Source organism: Pseudophryne corroboree, chromosome 4 (assembly GCF_028390025.1).
Source record: "Pseudophryne corroboree isolate aPseCor3 chromosome 4, aPseCor3.hap2, whole genome shotgun sequence".
Lineage (NCBI taxonomy): Eukaryota > Metazoa > Chordata > Amphibia > Anura > Myobatrachidae > Pseudophryne > Pseudophryne corroboree.
This window is the reverse complement of record NC_086447.1, coordinates 417,908,478-417,934,513: the sequence shown is the minus strand read 5'-3', so window position 1 is coordinate 417,934,513 and position 26,036 is coordinate 417,908,478. Positions and strand designations below refer to the sequence as shown.

The window sequence follows — 26,036 nt, the reverse complement described above, 5'->3', positions numbered from 1 at the left end:
CAGAGCCAGGGTATCTCTCCTGTGGTGGCTGCAGAGTGCTCACCTTCTAGAAGGCCACAGGTTCGGCATTCAGGACTGGATCCTGGTGACCAGGGACGCGAGCCTCCGAGGTTGGGGAGCAGTCACACAGGGAAGAAACTTCCAAGGTCTTTGGTCAAGTCAAGAGACTTGTCTTCACATCAACATCCTGGAACTGAGGGCCATATACAACTCCCTACGTCAAGCGGAGACCTTACTTCGCGACCAACCCGTTCTGATCCAGTCAGACAACATCACCGCAGTGGCTCATGTAAACCGCCAAGGCGGCACAAGGAGCAGAGTGGCAATGGCGGAAGCCACCAGGATTCTTCGCTGGGCGGAAGATCATGTAAGCGCACTGTCAGCAGTGTTCATTCCGGGAGTGGACAACTGGGAAGCAGACTTCCTCAGCAGACACGACCTGCATCCAGGAGAGTGGGGACTTCATCAGGAAGTCTTCGCACAGATTGCAAGTCAGTGGGGACTGCCCCAGATAGACATGATGGCGTCCCGCCTCAACAAAAAGCTACAGAGGTATTGCGCCAGATCAAAAGACCCTCAGGCGGTAGCTGTAGACTCCCTAGTGACACCGTGGGTGTTCCAGTCGGTCTATGTGTTTCCTTCTCTTCCTCTCATACCCAAGGTATTGAGAATAATAAGAAAAAGAGAAGTGAGAACAATTCTCATTGTTCCAGATTGGCCACGAAGGACCTGGTATCCGGATCTGCTAGAAATGCTCACAGAAGATCCGTGGCCTCTTCCTCTACGACAGGACCTGTTGCAACAGGGGCCCTGTCTGTTCCAAGACTTACCACGGCTGCGTTTGACGGCATGGCGGTTGAACGCAGGATCCTAGTGGAAAAAGGCATTCCGGATGAGGTCATTCCTACGCTGATAAAGGCTAGGAAGGACGTGACAACTAAACATTATCACCGTATATGGCGAACATATGTTTCTTGGTGTGAGGCCAGGAAGGCTCCTACGGAAGAATTCCATCTGGACCGTTTCCTTCACTTCCTACAGACTGGAGTAAATTTGGGCCTAAAATTAGGCTCCCTTAAGGTTCGGATTTCGGCCTTATCCATTTTCTTTCAAAAAGAATTGGCTTCTCTCCCAGAAGTACAGACTTTCGTGAAGGGAGTGCTGCATATTCAGCCTCCTTTTATACCTCCGGAGGCGCCTTGGAACCTTAACGTGGTGTTGAGTTTCCTTAAGTCGCACTGGTTTGAACCACTTCAAACGGTGGAGTTAAAATATCTCACTTGGAAGGTGGTCATGTTATTAGCCTTGGCTTCGGCTAGGCGAGTGTCGGAATTGGCGGCTTTGTCTCATTAAAGCCCCTATCTGGTTTTCCATATAGATAGAGCGGAATTGCGGACCCGTCCTCAATTCTTGCCTAAGGTGGTGTCATCTTTTCATATGAACCAACCTATTGTGGTGCCTGTGGCTACGCGAGACTTGGAGGATTCCGAGTCCCTTGATGTAATCAGGGCTTTGAAAATTTACGTGGCCAGAACGGCTAGAGTCAGAAAAACAGAAGCACTGTTTGTCCTATATGCAGCCAACAAGGTTGGCGCCTCTGCTTCAAAGAAGACTATTGCTCGCTGGATCTGTAACACGATTCAGCAGGCGCATTCTACGGCTGGATTGCCGTTACCAAAATCGGTCAAGGCCCATTCCACTAGGAAGGTGGGCTCGTCTTGGGCGGCTGCCCGAGGGGTCTCGGCACTACAACTATGCCGAGCTGCTACTTGGTAGGGTTCAAACACCTTTGCAAAGTTCTATCAGTTTGATACCCTGGCTGAGGAGGCCCTCCTGTTTGCTCAATCGGTGCTGCAGAGTCATCCGCACTCTCCCGCCCGTTTGGGAGCTTTGGTATAATCCCAATGGTCCTTACGGAGTTCCCAGCATCCTCTAGGACGTAAGAGAAAATAAGATTTTAAACCTACCTGTAAATCTTTTTCTCGTAGTCCGTAGAGGATGCTGGGCGCCCGTCCCAAGTGCGGACTACTTCTGCAAGACTTGTATATAGTTTTGCTTACATAAGGGTTATGTTATAGTTTTCATCGGTCTTGGACTGATGCTATGTTGTTTTCATACTGTTAACTGGTTAGTATATCACAAGTTATACGGTGTGATTGGTGTGGCTGGTATGAATCTTGCCCTTGGATTAACAAAAATCCTTTCCTCGTACTGTCCGTCTCCTCTGGGCACAGTTTCTCTAACTGAGGTCTGGAGGAGGGGCATAGAGGGAGGAGCCAGTGCACACCCATACCTAAAGTTCTTTCTTAAAGTGCCCATGTCTCCTGCGGAGCCCGTCTATCCCATGGTCCTTACGGAGTTCCCAGCATCCTCTACGGACTACGAGAAAAAGATTTACCGGTAGGGTTAAAATCTTATTATTTGTGTGGAGAATAAAAGACTCCCGTAACTACTTTGGTGGTGGCAGAGGTACTTTGTATTTCTCCTGAGTGAAGCACGCACCCGTCACGACCCAGCTGTCTTATTGCTCTATCTGAGGACTGGCTGGATTTCGTGACAGGCGTGTCCGTTACTCTGCTGTACACGGAGGAGAAAGACACATGGGAAGGAAGGTCGACGGTCAGAATGCCAACTGCTGCCTCGGATCCTACTACCCGGAGGCTATAGAGAAGGAGAGACAGCATTGAACGCTCTCTACAACACTACACACCAATATCCTTGAATTTTTCTTTCTGCATAACTAACTGCTTTGTCATTAAATGGTTTTGTACAATCCTTGTAAATCCTAAGCCTACAGCACTTACACTCAATATTAAAAAAGTGTTTTTGTTTTAATTAGGTGAGACCACATCAATTTTCAAATACTATATTCCGGCGCTCCACACATTGAAGATAACAATCCTTGATGCAAGGGCCCTCATTCCGAGTTGTTCGCTCGCTAGCTGCTTTTAGCAGCATTGCACACGCTAAGCCGCCGCCCTCTGGGAGTGTATCTTAGCTTAGCAGAATTGCGAACGAAAGATTAGCAGAATTGCGAATAGAAATTTCTTAGCAGTTTCTGAGTAGCTCCAGACTTACTCAGCCATTGCGATCAGTTCAGTCAGTTTCGTTCCTGGTTTGACGTCACAAACACACCCAGCGTTCGGCCAGACACTCCCCCGTTTCTACAGACACTCCCGCGTTTTTCCCAGAAACGCCAGGTTTTTTTCGCACACTCCCAGAAAACGGCCAGTTTCCGCCCAGAAACACCCACTTCCTGTCAATCACACTACGATCACCAGATCGATGAAAAATCCTCGTTATGCCGTGAGTAAAATACCTAACTTTTGTGTAAAATAACTAAGCACATGCGCTCTGCGAACCTTGCGCATGCGCAGTAAGCGACTAATCGCAATATAGCGAAAATCGGCAACGAGCGAACAACTCGGAATGACCACCAAAGTTCGCAGGCAAAACCATCAGGGAGCTATTACTGGCTAGAGGTGCTAGATTCACCCAGTTCTCTTAATAACTGCCTGTCTGCCTCCACTTACTTGTTCACCATCCACTACCCCAAGAAATCAGGTTGTTTGCATCTGGGAGAGTGTGGTTATGGCATCATAAAGGTCACCACAATGCTGTCAATTTAATGCCAATATGATATTTGAGAAAGAAAGCATTGCAAAAGTATAAAGCCAACAGAGCCAAGTAAAATGGCACAATTGTGTCTTTATTAGTGCATTTTATTAGTTATGCTTTTGTAAGGATATTCTAATACATATACTATAATAATATACCGAATGGTTTAGCACATTTGACATAATATTCAGTATTTCATGTTTGTGAAATCATCAATATCCTTTTTGTTACATAAATGACAGCTATATAAAATTATTCATGTTTGTAAGCAAAGCAAAATGTCAAGCAACTTGGCAAAACCATGTTGCAGTGCAGGTGGGGTAGATGTAACTTGTGCAGAGAAATTTAGATTTGAGTGGGTTGTGTTCAAACTGAAATCTAAATTGCAGTGTAAAAATAAATCTGTCAGCATTTACCCTGCACAGATTAAAATATAACCCACTGAAATCTAAATCATCTGCCCCACATGCAGTGCAACATGGTTTTGCCAAGTTGCTTGACATTTTGCTTAGCTTACAAACATGAATCAGGACCTACTGTATGTTTGTACAGAAAACAAATGTCTTTGAAAATACAATTTTAAAATAAGTAGTATAATAAAATAATGCAAAACCAAAACATGGACAATTCTGGTGAGATAGCGCCATTGAATTCCTCTTCGCCTGAAGTGTTAAAATTACACAGAGCACAATCTGTCCCACAGAAATCACAGATATCTCTCACAGTCTCAGAGTTATACATTCGTGTTGCAGAATTTCCTGAAAAGAAAGAAAAAAAAACATCCAAATTTTGTTTATGTAAATAAAACAGTTATAGTATGGTTGGTATCCGTATGGTAGGTCGATATGGCTAAGGTAGACAGTTAATAGGGCGACCACTATTGGTTGACACAGGAAAAAGGTTGACACATTAAAATGGTTCTCATGGCACAGGTTGACCCATGGACAGGTCGACATAGGGAAAAGCTGACATGACTAAAAAAAATAGATTTTTAACTTTTTTATACTTTATCATCTACGTGTACTACGGTTGGGAATAGTAAGTAACCGGAATAGTAAGTAACCTGTGCCAAGTGCAGCGGTAGCGGAACGAGGCACCTTGCCAGCTTCATTCGCCATGCAAGGGGACGTAGTGCACTAACTGGGGTTCCTGATCATGTTACGCGAAAAGGGACACCCAAAAAGTTTAAAAATGGCATGTTGACCTTTTCATGTGTTGACCTGCCCTGTGCCAACCTTTTCCAGGCGTCGACCAAGTTAATGTCAACCTATTGACTGTCAACCTATAGGTTGACCCATTGATCCATAACCACTATGTTTATGACCGTTTAACAAAAAGACAGTGTATAAAGTATTATTCGGCAGTGGAAACTGTAATCCAAACAAATGTTGAAGACAAATAATAAACAATAACCAACCCCAGACATTTTATCTGGCAGCCTCAGACAGTGCCGATATCACAGGCATATATCTCTCTCAGCCATGATATCAGCATTCCAAACCCCCCCCCCCCCCCCCCCTACCTGGAGGAGGCACTGAAGGAACAGGGGAATTGTCTGTCGATCGGCAGTGGCAGGGCATACACTGCCCAATGCGGCTGACCAGACACTTAGAAAATATTGCATCAGACAGACATGTTGGACAATCCGGCATGCCTAACTGATATTTTTGGATCAATCGGCTATATGCATACTACAGTTATCTGGGGTGATCCGCCAATATCGGGTGGATCGGCCAGATAATCATAAAGTCTATGCCCAGCATTACACGCCATGATGTTGCATATTTCGAATCATTCAGAGCAAACAATGAAAAAAATAGAGGGTCTATCAGCAAGTACGGGTGAGACTTGGGGGTATATTGACTAAAGGTTGATTTGGATTTTTTACAACTTTCATAGTGATCTGGTGCTTTATAACTACCGCAGATTTATGGTCGATTGCTGCTGGATTTGCGTCAGAATAGGGGGCTGAAATCCGACAGGTACTGACAGTATGGTGTATACCACTGATCCATCATTCCCAGCAGTCTTTCTTTGAATTGTCCTATTAGATGGTACGATTCTGCGTCCAACACAGTGTAGTTACTGTATATGCAGCTTGAAATTATACAGTGTGGCAACCTATAGCTGTTTATACAGTGTGTATGGCAGTGTGATGTGTTGTTGCATCGCATCGGCAGAAGGTGTGCACCCAGCTTTAGTCTTTTCTTTATAAAACACTTATTGGTGGTTTATTGAATGAGTGGGACTAATTGACTATTCATAATTTCTCTTACGTCCTAGAGGATGCTGGGGACTCCGTAAGGACCATGGGGGGAATAGACGGGCTCCGCAGGAGACATGGGCACTAAAAAGAACTTTAGGTATGGGTGTGCACTGGCTCCTCCCTCTATGCCCCTCCTCCAGACCTCAGTTTAATACTGTGCCCAGAGGAGACTGGGTGCACTACAGGGAGCTCTCCTGAGCTTCCTGAAAGAAAGTATTTTGTTAGGTTTTTTATTTTCAGGGAGACCTGCTGGCAACAGGCTCCCTGCATCGTGGGACTGAGGAGAGAGGAGCAGACCTACTTAAATGATAGGCTCTGCTTCAGAGGGAGTCAGAACGCAGGTTTCCCCTAGCGGTTCGTCCCAGGGCCGCGCCGCCGTCCTCCTCGCAGAGCCGGAAGATAGAAGCCGGGTAAGTATAACAAGATTGAAGACTTCAGAGGCGGCAGAAGACTTCAGATCTTCAATGAGGTAACGCGCAGCTCCCACACAGAACACACACACAGCGCACACTGTGGGGTGCAGGGTGCGGGGGGGGGGGGCGCCCTGGGCAGCAATGTATACCTCTAGGACTGGCTATGATTAGATTTACACTATTTAGTGGTATTTCAGATCCCCCCCAGTTTGTTTTAAAAAAAGCGGGACCGAAGCCCGCCACTGAGGGGGCGGGGCTTCTTCCTCAGCACTCAACAGCGCCATTTTCTACACAGCACACGCTGAGAAGCTGGCTCCCCGGACTCTCCCCTGCTGATCACCGGTGACAGAGGGTTTTAAAGAAGGGCACATAATTTGGCGCAGTGAATATATATAAAAAGCGCTATATCTGGGTAAATTTTTGTTTTTCCAGGGTTATTGGCACTGGGTGTGTGCTGGCATACTCTCTCTCTGTCTCTCCAAAGGGCCTTGTGGGGAAACTGTCTCCAGATAGAGCTTTCCCTGAGTGTGTGGTGTGTCACTACATGCGTGTCGGCATGTCTGAAGCGGAAGGCTCTCCTAGGGATGAGGTGGAGCGCATGAGTGTGGTGTCGCCGTCGGCAACGCCGACACATGACTGGATGGATATGTGGAATATTTTAAATGCAAATGTGAATTTATTGCACAAACATTTGGACAAAGCAGAGTCCAGGGATGGTACGGTGGGTCAGACCCTGCCTTTCCCTATGTCACAGGGGCCTTCAGGGTCTCAAAAGCGCCCACTTTCTCAGATAGTTGACACAGATACCGACAGATTCTAACTCTAGTGTCGATTATAATGATGCGAGGTTGCAGCCAAAGTTGGCAAAGAGTATTCATTATATGATTATTGCTATAAAGGATGTGCTGCATATTATATATGACCCCGCGGTGCCTAATCCTAACATCCACATGTTTAAAGAAAAGAAGCCTGAGGTTACTTTTCCACCTTCCTTTGAATTAAATGAGTTATTTGAAAGTGCTTGGGAAACTCCAGATAAGAAACTGCAGATTCCCAAAAGGATTCTTATGGCGTATCCTTTCCCGATCAAGGACAGGATACGGTGGGATTCCTCCCCACGGGTGGACAAGGCGTTGACGCGCCTTTCCAAAAAGGTGGCGCTGCCGTCTCAGGATACCGCTGCCCTCAGGGATCCTGCTGACCGCAAGCAGGAAACTACCTTGAAGTCAATTTACACACATACTGGTACATTACTCAGACCGGCAATAGCGTCGGCTTGGGTTTGTAGCGCTGTACTAGCATGGACCGATACCTTATCTGCTGATATGGATACGATGGATAAGGAAACTATTTTATTGACCCTGGGCCATATTAAGGATGCGGTCCTTTATATGAGAGAGGCTCAGAGGGATATAGGCATACTGGGGTCCAGAGCGAACGCTATGGCGATTTCTGCCAGGCGAGCACTGTGGACCCGACAGTGGATGGGTGATGCCGACTCGAAACGGCATATGGAGGTTTTACCTTACAAGGGTGAGGAGTTGTTTGGGGAAGGTCTCGCGGACCTAGTCTCCACAGCTACTGCTGGTAAATCAACTTTTTTACCTTATGTTTCCTCACAGCCTAAGAAAGCGCCACATTATCAGATGCAGTCCTTTCGGCCCCATAAATCCAAGAGAGCTCGGGGATCTTCCTTTCTTGCCAGAGGTAAGGGCAAGGGGAAAAAGCTGCCAGCTACAGCCAGTTCCCAGGAACAAAAGTCCTCCCCGGCTTCTACTAAATCCACCGCATGACGCTGGGGCTCCGCGGGTGGAGTCCGCTCCTGTGGGGGCACGTCTTCGTCTTTTCAGCCAGGTCTGGGTTCATTCTCAGGTGGACCCCTGGGCAATAGACATTGTTTCCCAGGGGTACAAGCTAGAATTCGAAGAGGTGCCTCCTCGACGGTTTTTCAAATCGGCACTGCCGACTTCTTCCCCAGAGAGGGAGGTAGTTTTGGCAGCAATTCAAAAGTTGTGCCTTCAAGTGGTGGTCAAAGTTCCCCTGCAGCAGCAGGGGATGGGCTATTACTCAACCCTGTTTGTGGTCCCGAAACCGGACGGTTCGGTCAGACCAATTGTGAATTTAAAATCCTTAAACCTATACTTAAAGAGGTTCAAGTTCAAGATGGAATCGCTCAGGACGGTCATCGCAAGTCTGGAAGAGGGAGATTATATGGTGTCCCTAGACTTAAAGGATGCATACCTTCATGTCCCCATTTATCAACCTCATCAGGCGTTCCTGAGATTAGTAGTGCAGATTGTCATTACCAATTTCAGACGTTGCCGTTTGGGCTTTCCATGGCCCCGAGGATTTTTACCAAATTAATGGCAGAGATGATGGTGCTCCTGCGCAAGCAGGGTGTCACAATTATCCCGTACTTGGACGATCTCCTGATAAAAGTGAGATCGAGAGAACGATTGCTAGACAGCGTATCACTCTCCCTGAGGGTGTTACAACAACACGGTTGGATTCTAAATCTACCAAAGTCACAGTTAGTTCCAACGACCCGATTGCCTTTCTTAGGCATGATTCTGGACACGGAACAAAGGAGGGTCTTTCTCCCGATGGAAAAGGCCCAGGAACTTCAGAGCTTGGTCAGGGACCTGTTGAGGCCGGACAGGGTGTCGGTACATCACTGCACTCGAGTGCTGGGAAAAATGGTGGCGTCTTAAGAGGCCATTCCATTCGGCAGGTTCCATTACAGGACTTTTCAGTGGGACCTTCTGGACAAGTGGTCGGGGTCACATTTACAGATTCATCAAATGATCCACCTGTCCCCCAGGGCCAGGGTGTCTCTCCTGTGGTGGCTGCAGAGTTCTCACCTTCTAGACTCTACTGGTTCTAATTTAGTCAGACAACATCACAGCAGTGGCTCATGTAAACCGCCAAGGCGGTGTTATGAACCACAGGTAGTGGTTCATTCCTATTTTATGTTTATAAAGTTGTCTTGCATGCCAGGATTTCCCGTTGCTCTGTTTTAGAATACTCTTGTCTGCTGCCGCTGGTGAGTCTGTGTAATTGCAGCTTGTTCCCATGTGTTCAGCCTCACCTGGCTGCTAATTGCATCTTGTCAGTTTAGAGTCATGCAACAGGGCAGCTGCATGGGATTATTAATTAGGCCTCTCTGTTATATGCTGGCTGTTTGCAATTCACAGATGCTGGTGATATTTCTTGGTTTTCAGTCTGCTTGAAGTCTGACCTGGTTCCTGCCAGTCCCTGAGCTCCTGTATAGCAGTATCTGACTAGCTGCTTCCTGTGTTGATTCCTGTGTCTGAGCCCGTGTCCTGCTGTGAGGCGTTCCTGCCCTGACGTCCAGTGGCTTTGCCTATCCCTGGTCAAGTTCCTGGTTTCCTGGTGTCCACTGGTCTGTCGTTTGGGATTCTGCCTGTCCTCCAGTTCTGAGAGTGTGTGTCGGCATCATTGAGGGTTCCTGTCCGTTTGCCAGTATTCGTACCGGTTCCGTGAGTACCGGCTCTGCTGCATCCGTTGGCCTAGGCCGCTGTATTCCATTATTATTTCTGTCCCTGGTGTTTTGCAGAGGGTTCTGCTTATGCTGTCACCGCCGGTACACAAAGGTATTGTGTCGGCGTGTGATCAGCATTTCCTTTGTTGTTCTTTTCCTTTGGCGGTTTCTCCGCACATACTTTAGGTTTTTAGTTAGCTTGTAGCCCCTGGCCTGTTTGCTTAGTTAGAGGGCCTCTTGTTATCATCCTGTCTTGGATTTCCCTTTGTCTCTCACTAAGACCGGGGGGCATCGGAGTTGGGCAGACATAATCCGCCCTTCAAACGCGGCTGCCAAGGGCTCAAGAAACCATAGTCTCGCAAGGGATTTCTGACAGCACGGGTGAGACAACAGAGTTAGGGCGCCAGGGGCTATTCCCTTTCCATTCCCCTTTCCCAGCGTTACGTCCTGGTGCTCTGGACTCCCTTCATGAACATCTCCCTTGTTCTGAGCACCAGGAACCTAACATTATCACCAGCCATACCACAAAAAAGAAATAAAACTTTTTTTTTCTTTTTTGGCCCAGTCCAGTGTCTAGTCTAGAATCCAGTCCTGTCTAGAATTTGGTGTTTAGAATCCAGTCCGGTGTTAGAATCCAGTCCGGTGTTAGAATCCAGTCCGGTGTTTAGAATCCAGTCCGGTGTTTAAAAAAAAAAAAAAAAAGTATTGTTTTGTTTAGCAAAAATTTAGTCCGGCCTTGTCTAGTCCGGCCTTGTCTAGTCCTGCCTTGTCTTGTCTAGTTTTAAATCCTCCTATGTCTACTATGCAAGCCCTGCAGGCATCTCTCGCAGCCCTGAACTCTGTTTTCAGTGCTTTGAGACCAGAGCGACTAGAAGTTTTGCAGCAATCCCTAAAGCAACTGCAAAACCTTCTGACTAAAATCTTGCTCATCTTGCCAGAAGTCGTTGAGAGTACATCTATCTCTAAAGAGACTCTTGTTCACAGTATGGTGACAAGAGAATCCTCTGGTTTAATTGAAGAGAAAAGGTTTAAAAGTTTTCTGCGGCCCAGGCTCTCAGAAGAGGAGCGTCTGCGTCGCAGAAACTTAAACTTATGCCTATATTGTGGGGGTTTAGGCCACTATCTGCAGACCTGTGAGTTGCGCAAGCCAAAGTGTGGTGACGAGTCTTGCCCTCTGGTCAAGTTGAGTCAGGATACAAGACCTACTCCTGTCTCTACTGTGGCAGAGGTACTTGTCACACAACCCACACTAAAAAACTCTCTGTCCTATAATTGGGGTCCTTGGTCAAGGGAGCCCCATTATAGATTTAGGAATCAAAAGAGAATGTTTCTCTCCTCTCTTGAGGTTCCTGTTGAAGCAGAGTTGCAAGCCCCTGGAGTGGTGCCCGTTGCCCAGGTTCCTGGAGTGGTGCCCGTTGCCCAGGTTCCTGGAGTGGTGCCCGTTGCCCAGGGTCCTGGAGTGGTGCCCGATGCCTAGGGTCCTGGAGTGGTGCCCGATGCCCAGGGTCCTGGAGTGGTGCCCGATGCCCAGGGTCCTGGAGTGGTGCCCGTAGCCCAGGGTCCTGGAGTGGTGCCCGTAGCTCAGGATCTTGTTGCGGTACCCGATGCCCAGAGTACTGGTGCGGTACCCGATGCCCAGAGTGCTGGTGCGGTACCCGATGCCCAGAGTGCTGGTGCAGTACCCGATGCCCAGAGTGCTGGTGCGGTACCCGATGCCCAAGCTTATAGAGGGACATCAAATATTGTAGTTCAGGTGTCCATACCAGAAGGGGTCTCAGAAGCTGTTACCCCAGGTAGGGACTTGAAGAGCGCAACCCTAGAAAGGGTCTCTAAAACCATAGTTCTTGAAGGGAACTCGAGAAGCAAAACCCCAGAAGGGATCTTTGAAGTAATATCCCCAAGTGGGGTCTCGAGAGACGCAGACCCAAAGAAGGGTCTAGAAGTCGCTTCCCCAGGAAAGAACTTAAGAAGCATAGCATTAGTGGAGGATCTGAACGTTATTGTTTCAGCAAAAGTCCCAGAAGTCATAGTCCCGGGAGAACTTTCGATAATTATCGACTCAGAGAGGGAGGCCGATGGCCCGATCCCAGTCAGGGAGGCCAACGGCCCGGTCCCAGTAAAAGAATCCGAGGTGCTGACCCCAGCAGGGTTCCCGGAGGCCACTGCCCCAGCGGGGTTCCCGGAGGCCACTGCCCCAGCGGGGTTCCCGCAGGCCACTGCCCCAGCGGGGTTCCCGGAGGCCACTGCCCCGGGTGGGGTTCAGAAAGTCACTGCCCCGGGTGGGGTTCAGAAAGTCACTGCCCCGGGTGGGGTTCAGAAAGTCACTGCCCCGGGTGGGGTTCAGAAAGTCACTGCCCCGGGTGGGGTTCAGAAAGTCTCAGCCCCAGGTGGGGTTCAGAAAGCAACTGCCCCGGGTGGGGTTCAGAGAGTCTCAGCCTCGAGTAAGGTCAATAGTGACCAGGTCCTAGCAAAGCACTCCAGTCAGTCAGATGAGAAGGAAACAGATCCTGACTCTGATATCTCAACATCCATAACCTTTGATGGGGACTTAGCCCAATTTCAGGCGCTTTTCAAACACTATTACACTATTATGTTGTCTAGACCATTTCTGGGCGTCACTTCAGAAAACCTTGGGCTCTATCTGATTTATTCTTTTAGAGGAGAGCCTTTTGAGTGGGCGACCAGCCTAATGAAAGCTGAAGATCCCATTCTTCAGGATCCCCTAGAATTCTGTGATGCAATTATTAAAAGATATGGTTCCAAAGAAATTGGTTCAGGTTCCTCTAAGTCACCCGTCTTGTCTGCTGAGAGTCCACCAAATACTGTAAACTCGGCACAAGAGTCCCAGCCCGTTGTTTTGACTGCAGGATGTGCTTTTCTGACTTCTTCTTCTAATAATAGTACTTTACCAGAAAGTTCAGCTCCCAAGGGTAAGAGACCTGTCTCTGATTTGAACGCAGCCTTGCTGGGTGGTACCATCAGTTCAGACAATGTTTGGGGAATTACCTTGGTCAGACCTAAAGAGCTTTGTAAAAGAAGAAGAAGAAAAATAAATAATTTTTGACTCTTGCCTTGATTAAAAAAAAAAAAAAAAGATTTTTTTTTTCTTGTCTTGTGTCCAGTGGCCACCATCAAGGGGAGGGCACTGTTACAAGTTGTTGCTACAGCTTGTTTTTTGTTTTCTTGTCTGTTAGACCAGTGTGTCAGGTTTTTTTTTGTATCCCTTGTTCTGGATAGTCTGAATTTTGGGGTCTTTTGACCCCTCCTCAAGTGGGGGGTAATGTTATGAGCCACGGCTGTGGCTCATTCCTGTTTTGCATTTTTGTTCTGTATTTTATGTTCCCCGTGGGTGTCATGGGGTGCTCGGAGCTCACCCTTAAGGAGGGGATACTGTTATGAACCACAGCTAGTGGTTCATTCCTATTTTATGTTTATAAAGTTGTCTTGCATGCCAGGATTTCCCGTTGCTCTGTTTTAGAATACTCTTGTCTGCTGCCGCTGGTGAGTCTGTGTAATTGCAGCTTGTTCCCATGTGTTCAGCCTCACCTGGCTGCTAATTGCATCTTGTCAGTTTAGAGTCATGCAACAGGGCAGCTGCATGGGATTATTAATTAGGCCTCTCTGTTATATGCTGGCTGTTTGCAATTCACAGATGCTGGTGATATTTCTTGGTTTTCAGTCTGCTTGAAGTCTGACCTGGTTCCTGCCAGTCCCTGAGCTCCTGTATAGCAGTATCTGACTAGCTGCTTCCTGTGTTGATTCCTGTGTCAGTCCCTGTGTCGATTCCTGTGTCTGAGCCCGTGTCCTGCTGTGAGGCGTTCCTGCCCTGACGTCCAGTGGCTTTGCCTATCCCTGGTCAAGTTCCTGGTTTCCTGGTGTCCACCGGTCTGTCGTTTGGGATTCTGCCTGTCCTCCAGTTCTGAGAGTGTGTGTCGGCATCATTGAGGGTTCCTGTCCGTTTGCCAGTATTCGTACCGGTTCCGTGAGTACCGGCTCTGCTGCATCCGTTGGCCTAGGCCGCTGTATTCCATTATTATTTCTGTCCCTGGTGTTTTGCAGAGGGTTCTGCTTATGCTGTCACCGCCGGTAAACAAAGGTATTGTGTCGGCGTGTGATCAGCATTTCCTTTGTTGTTCTTTTCCTTTGGCGGTTTCTCCGCACATACTTTAGGTTTTTAGTTAGCTTGTAGCCCCTGGCCTGTTTGCTTAGTTAGAGGGCCTCTTGTTATCATCCTGTCTTGGATTTCCCTTTGTCTCTCACTAAGACCGGGGGGCATCGGAGTTGGGCAGACATAATCCGCCCTTCAAACGCGGCTGCCAAGGGCTCAAGAAACCATAGTCTCGCAAGGGATTTCTGACAGCACGGGTGAGACAACAGAGTTAGGGCGCCAGGGGCTATTCCCTTTCCATTCCCCTTTCCCAGCGTTACGTCCTGGTGCTCTGGACTCCCTTCATGAACATCTCCCTTGTTCTGAGCACCAGGAACCTAACAGGCGGCACGAGGAGCAGAGTGGCAATGGCAGAAGTCTCAAGGATTCTTCGATGGGCGGAGAGTCATGTAAGCGCTCTGACAGCAGTCTTCATTCCGGGAGTGGACAACTGGGAAGCAGACTTCCTAAGCAGACACAATCTGCATCCAGGAGAGTGGGGACTTCATCAAGAAGTCTTTGCAGAGATTGTAAGTCAGTGGGGACTGCCTCAAATAGACATGATGGCTTCACGCCTCAACAAAAAACTTCAGAGATATTGCGCCAGCTCAAGGGACCCTCAGGCATTTGCAGTGGACGCACTGGTGACACCGTGGGTGTTTCAGTCGGTCTATGTGTTCCCCCCTCTTCCTCTCATCTCAAAGATACTGAGAATCATAAGGCGAAGAGGAATTCAGACAATTCTCATTGTTCCAGATTGGCCTCAAAGGGCCTGGTATCTGGATCTGCAGGAGATGCTCACCGAAGATCCGTGGCCTCTTCCTCTCAAGGAAGACCTGTTACAACAAGGGCCCTGTCTATTCCAGGACTTACCGCGACTGCGTTTGACGGCATGGCGGTTGAACGCAGGATCCTAGCGGAGAAGGGCATTCCGGAGGAGGTCATTCCTACTCTGATAAAGGCTAGGAAGGAGGTAACATCGAAACATTATCACCGTATCTGGAGGAAGTATGTGTCTTGGTGCGAAGTCAAGACTGCTCCTCCGGCAGAATTCCATCTGGGCCGTTTTCTCCACTTCCTACAAACTGGAGTGAATTTGGGCCTAAAATTAGGCTCCATTAAGGTTCAGATTTCGGCCCTATCCATTTTCTTTTAAAAGGAATTGGCTTCTCTTCCAGAAGTCCAGACTTTCGTGAAAGGGGTGCTGCATAGCCAGCCTCCTTTTGTGCCCCCGGTGGCACCATGGGACCTTAACGTGGTGTTACGGTTCCTTAAGTCTCATTGGTTTGAGCCTCTTCAGACAGTTGAATTAAAGTATCTCACTTGGAAAGTGGTCATGCTATTGGCCTTGGCGTCGGCACGACGAGTGTCGGAGTTGGCGGCTTTGTCTCACAAAAGCCCTTACCTGATTTTCCATGTGGATAGAGCTGAGTTGCGGACTCGTCCTCAATTTTTGCCTAAGGTGGTTTCTTCTTTTCCCATTATACTGTCACTTGCACCAGGCCCTGGATAGGTGCAAGAGATCCATCAGAGACAGGTTTCCGTGACTCATAATTGCACAGAACTTTAGCTATGGGCCCACCACAGTCAAGACACTTCCACAAGTCCTGCCCTTACGCACGCATTTCACAGAATGACCGCTCCAGCAAAGATCCATCCAACTAAGAATAGCATGGACATACACAAAAATGTGCACATTTGCTTCAGCGCATGCACTCTAAAGCTCCCCATTTGCATCCATTCATCTGAGTCAGAATCCACCCCATTGTGCACGATCTTTATTCTGTACAGAGGCGGAACTACCACTGGTGCAGAAGGTGCATTGCACCAGTTACCCTAGGCACCAAAGCTGGGCACACAATTGTGCAATCCTTGGGAGATCCAACTGCTGATCAACCGGTTTGCTAGACCCTGGACAAGTGTATACCCTCCGCCAACCAACGTGCACACCCGATCCTGGTGTCTGTCAGGTCTCCTAGTTTATAAACCTGCTTAAAAACTGGAAGATCCAACTGCTGACCAGCCAGCCAATACTGTAGTGTGTAGGCTGCTGAGACTGTAGCAGGCGGCTGATCGCTGGTCCCAGAAGCCCAGCACACTATCGGCATCGCAGAGGTGCAGGATCCGGTGTGGATCCCGCACCATCCGCTGTTGCGGAACTCGGTGGTGGGTATAGCGGCGGGAAGCAGTACACTTTACCTGTGCATACCTTGTCAGCGGGTAGTGTGCTTAATGGTGGCAGGCATGGCTTCCCATTTCAAAATTGTGCAGCATCCCCCCACCCCCTAGTGCCACTAATATTAGGCAGCGCAAGGCAGCGAGTGTCAGTCTGGCGGCAGAGGAGGAGCAATGAAGAGCTCCTGAAGATTGAAGACGGCGGGGAAGTCTTGGATTTGTGGCGGCCTTGTAAAAGAGCCACCCTCCAAGTGAAGCTGCTGACTAATAAAATATTAAAGCATTTGGTGTCCTGTTTTTATTTTAATATTTATTTTACAGGGGACCTATAAATACCAGCAGGCCCTTAATACCCACACGCTGGTACTTGTGGTTCTTCAAGTAACAGCATGCAGGGGAGGTTTGCTGGGGTCTGTAGTTCTCCTGCAAAAGACAATATTCTATTTTTCAGTAATAGACTATTAACCCAGCATCCACAGTCCAGGGGTGCCAGGGATAGCCCCAGGATTCAGCCCTGGCCTTGGGTGCCCTTTGATAGAGGAGTCCTGCCACTTATCAGCATTGATGATCACAGCCTTGTACTGCCTCTAATTCACAGAGAGCTATCCATCCTTCCTGATTCACAGCTGTTTATTCATTAAAGGCAGTTCACAGCCGGTGTAACTGGCACTGTCAGAGCCTGCCTGACAAGTGCCAATCTAGGAAAGCAAAGGGGACGGGGTCCCCTCTGCCCATCAACCGTTCATCCTTTGCCTCTCCCTGCCTCTCCCCATCACCCACTGATGTGTGGCATATTATAAATGTGGGTTGGGGCGGAGGAAAGGGCCCTAAAGTATATTTTTGCATCTAGGCACACCACTCACAAGTTCCACCACTTATGTAATGCATAATATACAATATTTATTTTCTGACCATTACAACTTTAATAAAATTTCATTTTCTGCAGAATACATCTTTCACAGAACACAATCTAGTTGTGAATTAGAGCAGATATATTTTCTTTAGTATACTATATTTTAAAACTACCTTTGATTTACAATAACTGTCTGTGATATCATTATTCAGACAGAGCTCAACTGCAAGTACTTACTTGGGTTGTAATAGTCATATATTTTGATCACAGCTTCTTGAGAACTGGCTACTTTTGCAGACCTTACCATTGGAACGGATATGCAAACTCGATTAGTTGTCACCTGAAAGATAATAGAAAATTCAGCATAGATGTAGTTTATATATTTTTCTGATTCATGCAAATGTTCATTCTGTGTAAATTGCTTCAGTTTAGTTTATTTTATCTGTGTACTGTATAGTTATCATTTGAGTGGTATACAACCATATAACTGCATCCAGTAGCGGATCTTGCTACGGGCAAAGCAGGATTTTTGCCCGGGGTGCTGCCTTCCAGAGGGCGCTGCCACCGTGGCAAAATCCGCTACTGGTGCCGCCCGGTGCTGTTTAGATGCCTGGTGCTGTACGGTGCGCGATTATGTCATCGCGCACCGCACTGCATTGTGGGAGCGGCACATAGACGCTAGAGGTCATAATTGACCTCTAGTGTCTATGCAGTGCTATGGGAGAGATGTCATGACGTCTCTCCCATAGATCCGAGGAGCGGCGCCGGCGGCCGGAGACGGAGGGCAGCAGCGGTCGGGAAGCAGGAGCGGGGATTGTAAGTATTAATTTTTTTTTCTACTCTACAGGGGGCACAGTACTGGGGCAATACTACTGGGGGCACAGCTACAGGGGGCATAACTGATCACGCCCCTTCTCCATGAAGCCACGCCCCTATTTTTCTGCCCGGGGCGCCGCAAGGTCTAGATCCGACCCTGACTGCATCAAAGCTTCCATGACACTCTTGAAAATTAAATTTAACAGGAAAAAGGCATTTGAGCAAGATGTAATTATCTTTGAGTGTATGGAAAGTTTAGTTCAATACATCCAGCTTTAAAAAATATACTGTATAAGGGTCTAGACTCAAAAGATTACAAATCCAAAGAAATCACTAAACAGTGTTCTGTATTCTGTATTGATCTAATACTTAATTGTAATAGGGATTATTTATGTTTGCAGCATCAATGCTGCAGTAATACATTGTTCACTTAATAAGCAGGAAGTACTCACAGGACTGATGAAAAAGTACATAGTATTTTATAAAGTTTTTAAGATCATTCCTCATAGTTTCAGACCTATTATTTAGGGGGTAATTCAGACCTGATCGCTCCTGAGAATTTGCAGAGGTCTGTGATCAGATAGCCGCCTCACAGACAGAGTGAAAACCCGCCCAGTGCAAGCCTGCGTATGCCTTTGCGAAAATCTCAGCGATCATCGGTCAGCTGCAACTCATTCATCGTTGAATGATTTTTTCCTGTCTGTGCGTAGACCAGGACCTACTCCTACAGTGCGATAGAATCAGGCTGATCGGGGCCGGAGCGGACGTCACACACCCTCCCTGAAACCGCTTGGGAACGCCTATGTTTTTCCTGACACTCCCAGAAAACGGCCAGTTACCACCCCCAAATGCCCGCTTCCTGTCAATCAACTTGCGTATGACTAGCGATCAAAAAAAGTTGCTGGATTTTTTTGCTGTTTGGCCTTGCGCATGCGTACTACGATCCGTACACATGCGCAGTCGATCGAAAATTTGCCGGCTTGTGAATTCGCACAACAGTGATCAGGTCTGAACAACCCCCTTAGAAACACATGCATATTACCATGAACTTGAAATCTCACCGAATCAAAGTAAATATACACTTCACCATCTTTAAGCTCCACTCGCTTAACTGATCCGCTTATGGGAATTCCTTTAGGGCTCATTGTAAATCCACTTAGAAATTCAACTTCTAGGATTGCCATGCCACTCTCATTCCCTGCACCCTGATAACTGAGAATATAAAGTTCAGAATAAGTAAAATTAAAATCTTATAAATGTCTGTACATATTGCACATCTTGCCCACGAGATAAATATAAGATATATGTCATTTGAAATTAGGATCATGTATATGTATGGACCATGTGCTTTTGGAATACAAACAGGCTGTTATTTAGAAGACATAAAAATATAATCCGAGCAATATTTGTGGAGAAAAAAAGCAAACTTTTTTTTAATGAAAGTGTGTTTTCTAAAGTGACAGTAAGTTACACACTGATCTTCCAATGTGATGGGACTGCCCGACTGTGCCACAGATCAGGACATTTCTCTTTATTTAAGGACAGTTGGAAGCAGGGGAATTCGACTTGTCGAATAGTATGTGAATTGGCGGTATAGTCGCCGATTCGTGTGCTTCTGAGGGAAACGGGGCCAAATCAACAAGTTTTGGCCCCGTTTCCGACCATCTCAGTTCGACTTAAAAAAAAAATTGAACTGAGATGAGGGACCTGAGAGGAGGAGACGGGGGAGAGCCGCGGGCAGACGGGGGACAGCAGCGCTACAGCACAGTGCTGCAGGAGGATGTGTCATAGCCGCCACTCACGGCAGCGTCCACCCGGCTCCAGCAAGTGAGGTCCCGCTTGCTGGAGCCGGGTGGACGTTGCCGTGAGGTCTAGCGGCTGTGCCACATCCTCCTGCAGCGATGCTGTCCCCCGTCTGCCCGCGGCTCTCCCCCCTCTCCCTCATCTCAATTCGACATTTTTAAAGTCAAATTGAGATGGGCATTGAATAGCCCTTGTCGGATCCATTCCGACAAATGCATGTCGGAATGGATCCGACCTCAATTGAATATACCCGTGTATGTCTGCAGTACTGGCTCCTACACTGTGACAGAAGCCAAGTGGTGCATGTAATGTTACAGTGCAGAACCTGGCTCATGTTACTGAGGAGAAGCAGGCATTTTGGTGTCACCCCTCAGCAATTCGCACCCCTAGCACTGGTTGGAAGGTGTCTCACTAATGAGTGCCCTTTCAGTGCCTGCATATCTGGGGCAGTTACTTGTCACATTGATGGGGAGTTTTTAGGGTTGGGCAAGAGTGCTGATTATAGACCAGTACTTTAGAAGCACTGAACACACCCCAGGGTGATGTGGCCATGCCCTCATGTAGCATGAACACTATCCCTTCTCGAATACACATCACTGCAAAGATGCATGATAGGCCAGCCCAGCTCTAAAAAATAATGTCTCTTTGTGGGGTACATTGAGTGTTGCTCACAGATACAGCCCACAGCATTCATACTAGTGATGAGCGGATTCGGTTTTACTCGGTTCTCAAAACGGCATCTTATTGGCTATCCAAAACACATGAAATCCGTGAGCCAATAAGATGCCGTTTTGAGAACCGAGTAAAACCGAATCCACTCATCACTAATTCATACTAATACAGGCTCGGTCCAAGAGCTCCACCTGCTGTATATTGTAGCATATAAGGTCCAGGTATTAGTTATCACTGTTCTAACCTTGGCTAAAACATAATTTCAGTAGTGTACAAAGGACAATGTGGATTATGTAGTGATAAGAAGAACTATGTGATATTGTCCATTTATATTATTGTGTGTATATATATATATATATATATATTTAGAAAATTATATATATATATATATATATATATATATACATACATACATATACATATATCTATCTTCTGTATGATACCAAAATAATCCTTGTGTTTCTCAAAAAAAAAAAACAAATAAACACACTTGTGTAGACTAAGGAAGTAATAAACTATCCTTGAAGAAAACAACTGTATGTAGCACAAAGCATGAACACTGATCTGAAACCAAAGATATCCACAAAGGACCTCAGTAAACTTTTCAAAACATATACTTTTGTCTGACATTTTTCAAACAAATTAGAACAGAAATAGATGTAGGGAAAAAAATATATATCTATTTTCTTATGTTAAAGTAGTCAACAATTTCAACCTTTTTTTCTTCAACAACATGAACAGAATAGGGTGATTTTGACTAAATATTAAATTCGGGACACGAATTTTGCAGTAAAAGGTTTGTAACACGACACATTTTATGTTATAGTCTTGTGTTCTGTGCTTTAAAAAATTTAATTATTTTACCAATGTAAATTTACTGAATGGCGTAAAGCAGGGACAAAGCAGTCACATTTAATAACAAAAAGCATGTTTAAGACACACATATATAAATAATGTAAAGTCCATACAAAGGAGGGTGGATAAATATGGGAAATATACTATTTAAAAAAAAAATTGTGTTTATTGGTGTGTTCCGCCTATATCAAAAACTCCTTTGATACTGTAGCTCCATTGTGCAAAATTCTTCATTAATTAATTCCCCCTACCAGGGGCATAGCCAGAACTTTGTGGGCCCCATAGCAACATTTTGAAGGGGCCCCGTCCCGATGCTTCTAGAGAGACACTTCTCTGCAGCAGTTGTTAATTCTATGCCCTATAACAGTGCCCTAGTTCATTTTCTGAACTACAGTAGAGCCTTATCTAAAGATATGCCCCATAGAAGTGCCCTAGTTTATTTTATGAATCGCAGAAGTGCTTAAGTTCACCCTATGTCACATTTCAGAGCTGCCAGTACACATTATGCCGCACAGTACCCCCAATTCACATTATGATATATAGTGTTCCCCGTTCATATTATCCCTCATTACAGTGCCCCAGTTCATATTATATAACATTAAAATGCCCTACAGTTAATTTTATACCACACTACAATGAGCAAGTCCAGAGGCATATCTAAATATATTGCAGGCCCCAAGGAAAATGGACCCCCACGTAGTACTCAGTGGCAAAAAATTTATATAACACATGTAACTTTGACAGGGAAGCTGGGCCCCTCTCAGCTCTGGGCCCCATAGCAGCTGCACGGCCTGCACCTATGGTAGCTACGCCCTTGCCCTCTACTCGTCACTCACAGCTCCCAAATTGTCCAGAAAGAAGCCCAGGGGCTAAACTTACAAAGCATCATGTTAGGCTTTTTCTGCAATTTTCCTTCAGGTAAAGGCAAATCAGATGGAAATGTACAGAAAAAAAAAAGACTTTAGATGGCAATAGACCATCGGACCATGGGACTATTGATTATTTTAGATATCAATACAAATCCTGCAATAACTAACAGTTAGATAAATCCAACAGAATCCATAGCAAACCTACAGAAGATATGTTAAAAAAATAAAATAAAAAGACAATTCCCTGTACAGACAAGGTTGAATCTATAAATACATTATATTCATCAAAGCTTCATCATGATGTCTATAAAAAGGGACAGAAGGGACTGACTCCATTGTTATTTCTGCAGACTCATATTGAGCATAAGTATAATGAGAAACAGAAATCCACTAGTTCAGTGATAGAACTCACTTTTGTGCTGTTAAAATGTAGGTTCAAGTGCCTTGATAAATCTGATGATATATGATTATATACTCTGGATAAAGTGTAAGATATTGTGCTCTGCTGTCTATTACATAATTGGCATTAAATCAACCTTCAGATTATGCAAAAGACAATGAGCTGATAGGGTTCTTGTTAACAACTAGCGACTTTCATCATGGAAAGTGGAAGACAAGTCAGGTAGACTCTAATTAATAATTTTTTCACCTGTAAGTATATTTCATACCACCAGGGATTCTGAAGAAAACCAATTATGTTAAAAAGTTTTTTCATGTCAAATTATTAAATATATATTGTTTTGTGATCGCATCACTGGCCGCCTGTGCTGGGCAGCCTTCAGCATGCTATGGAAGCTTTCTAGCAGAATCTGCAACTCTTACTGAATAGAATCCATAGTTAAATTTCATATGGCATTGTTTATTTTTAAGCATTTTTAAGATATTTTTGCTTGTATCTAAAAAATGTGACGTGATAGAATATTTTTTAGTGTTATATTCTAAATCAGCACATAAAAGTTTAACAGAAAACAACAGTTTTTCATCCATATTTCTAAACCATATAACAGTCATACAAACAAACCAAAACCATTTCATGACAAAAACTGAAAAACTTAAAAACAAAAACAAAACTACAAAAACAATAATGTCAATGCATCACACAAAAAAGTGCAACGAAAAATTATAGGAGACTGAGTTTGCTGCCTGACTGCATGTTGCACAACACAAGCACCGCTAGCTATGGTAAAATGTAGACTTTGGTGTTAAATGTTGATTCATGCAATATTGAAAGGTACACAAATGAAAAAACATGTAAAATTACAAAAATAATATAAACCCATTGTTTTGAAATAAAAAATATGCTTAATAGATTGTAAGAAAATAATATTGCAAAGACTGTAAAATAATTGAAATTCATTTCAAAGAATACCTTGTGCATATTTCTACTGAAAGATGAGCAGTGTTAAACTGGTCTTCTATTACTGTAACATCTAATGAGAATGCTTCTGATGGAACAAGATGTCTTCTATGCCTCGAGGATGCTTTCTGGTTATATATGATATTAAGCTGCAATATAAAATTAATACAGTACAGGACATGTCAGTACAAATGTTGTATTGAAATATGAGATTCATTGCTGTAAACTAAATTGCATTTTTTTTTTATATTTAAGCAATATCAAGATGATACAACTTAGATGTTCAACTGGATTGTTTTAAAGCAACATTTTAGTTCTCATTAAAACCATTTATGCTTGATCATCTACTATAGTTCTTGTGGGGATCCAGAATTGTAATATTAAAACCATAGTTCATTCAGTATGAACTATGTGGGGATCCAGAATTGTAATATTAAAACCTAACTTTTAGTACTACATTCCTAAAATAACAAGCAAGTGAACTATTTTTGTGATAAATGCGAAGCAGTGAATTTGTGTGTGGTGAAATTCACTCTTTTCACAGTTGTCGCTAAGTGCTAGGGGGTCGATCCAATTAGCCGCAAAGGGTGCGATGTGCCGTTGCTGCAGCTTTCAACGTGCAACGGCACCCAATCTTGCATCCTTTGCGGGCTGAAATCAGCCCCAATTTGCACAAAATTGCTCGGACCTCTGTGGTGTGGCAAGCACTTTTTTGCAAATTCAGGCTGCCATAAAACTCACACCAGCGAGAGCATCGCGGCTAATTGGATTAACCCCTTTGCTTGCTTGTTATTTTAGGCTCCTTACAAGAAATTTTGTGATTGTTACATTAGATTATATATCCACTTTTTCCTTTCTCTAACCAACCAGCTGCAGTTTTGGGTGAGTTCTCCCAGTGACTTTTTCTCTCTCCCTGATTCTGTCTTCACCCTGCCCAGTGAATACTGCACTCACCCTGAATGCAGCTGCTTCTCTAGGGGCAATCCTTCACTGCTTCAGGGTAGCGCTATTTTCTCCTCCTGTTTGCCATCACCACCCATGGGATTTGCAACCATTGCTTTCCACTTGCACTACCATGGCAAAACTGCAGCCGCACTCAATGTCAAAAGCTCCGGTGACTAGATATTCCTCTCAACCATTTTGTTGTCTCCCTTAGACCTAAACCTGGGCTTCTTTGCATCAACCTGTTTTGCATAGCACTAGGCACTAGCCCCCTTCAGATTTCATTGTCCCTGTTTCCCTCATTGCTGTGAGATGCCTGAGCTGAGACCAGTGTCTGTATGCATCTAACCCACCTATCCCTTCAAGGGAGGGGTGCTTTATATATTATGCTCTCATTTTCTTACTCATGGTTACTGTACTCTCCTGCAATCTAAATTGCTGCTCACTTTGTATGTCCTGACCTGTGTACCAATATATTGGTACTTTTGCACATTTTATGGGAGCTGTTAATAATAAGCACTCGCATCACAGAAAAATGTGCCTAAGATGTTCACAGTCTTCTCCTTGCACAGCAGTAGGCAACAAGCTGCATGCCAGATGCTGGAACTATGTATCCTAATATGCACTGCCATAGTTATGCTGTTTTGGCATGCCAAAACTGTGGCAGGGAATGCTAAGATGTGTATTTCAACAGCAGCTGGAGTGCCAGATGATACTTATCCGTGCACTAGCACAACATGAATATTACTTGCATAGAAGTGTGAGTGACATTTGAAATTATAGTTGTCACCCTATAGTTGTCAACCTCTGAAAAATGGCATCAGTATCAGATTTCCCCCTTTCCACCACCATTTTTTGTCTGCCTACCAGTGGCGCCAAGAGGGAAGGTGAGTAGGTACTATTTACCCGGGCCTGTTGAAGGAGCCAGGGACCCGCTGCTGCTACTGCCAACCCGCCCTCTGCAGGTAGTGGCTGGGAAGAGACGCTGCTCTGTGATGTGCCCTGGACTGAAGAGAGAGGCTGACCCCTGCCCTATCTACCAGTGGCACCGCATATATGGTATCATTTTTAATATTTAATAAGGAGCGGGGCCTGGTCACACCTCCACAAAATGGCCATGCCCCGTCCATGTACCGGGGCCCGTTGGAGCTGTCTGTGACCCATCTGCCAACTTTGGTTTGTGCAAACTGAATTCTACACTATAAGTTTCATACTGGGATCTAACCTTCAACAGGCTGTCACATATAAAATAGGAGCCAAGCAAAAAACAGTAGCAAGTACCTATGTATCTGGCATAAACCATACTGCAATACAAAGGGTGCAAATACATCTATATATATATTTGTATACAGGACATATACTGCATGCTTTTGCATGTAGCCCACAATTGCTGGGCCACTTTATTTGTACACTGCAATTTCTGCCTAGGTCACACCTGCCCCTCCTGCAGTGCAGCACGGTTTTATCAAGGTGCAAAGTTAATTGATTATGTTCTTTGCTTTGCTCCCAACTTAGAATTAGCCTCATAGGGGGATATTCAATTGTTTGAAAAGTCGGTTGGGTGTCTGTTTTTTCCTGTCTATTATATAGGACAAAACAGACACCCAACTGACTTTTCAAACAATTGAATACCCCCCATAGAGTGTACACGACACAGTGAATTTCTGGATTAATATTATATGCAGAAATTAGCCATAGCTAGAATCTCGAAAAAAAAGTGTGCGTGTATGTGCATGCACGTAAAGTAT

General features: G+C 45.5%; 1 protein-coding gene across 1 annotated transcript in view; it reads right to left on the bottom strand.

The window, feature by feature from the left end:
• Positions 1-3,688: 3,688 nt before the first annotated feature.
• The window catches only part of LOC134910921 (CD109 antigen-like), a 195,467-nt gene continuing 173,119 nt past the window's right edge, over positions 3,689-26,036 (bottom strand). Inside the window, exons 30-33 of the mRNA XM_063919309.1 lie at positions 23,359-23,495; positions 18,852-19,002; positions 17,212-17,314; positions 3,689-4,376 (exon numbers count right to left, since the gene is read on the bottom strand). Of these exons, the coding sequence (XP_063775379.1) occupies positions 4,198-4,376; positions 17,212-17,314; positions 18,852-19,002; positions 23,359-23,495 (570 nt within the window). The 3' untranslated portion in view covers positions 3,689-4,197. The remainder of the gene's footprint in view (positions 4,377-17,211; positions 17,315-18,851; positions 19,003-23,358; positions 23,496-26,036) is intronic.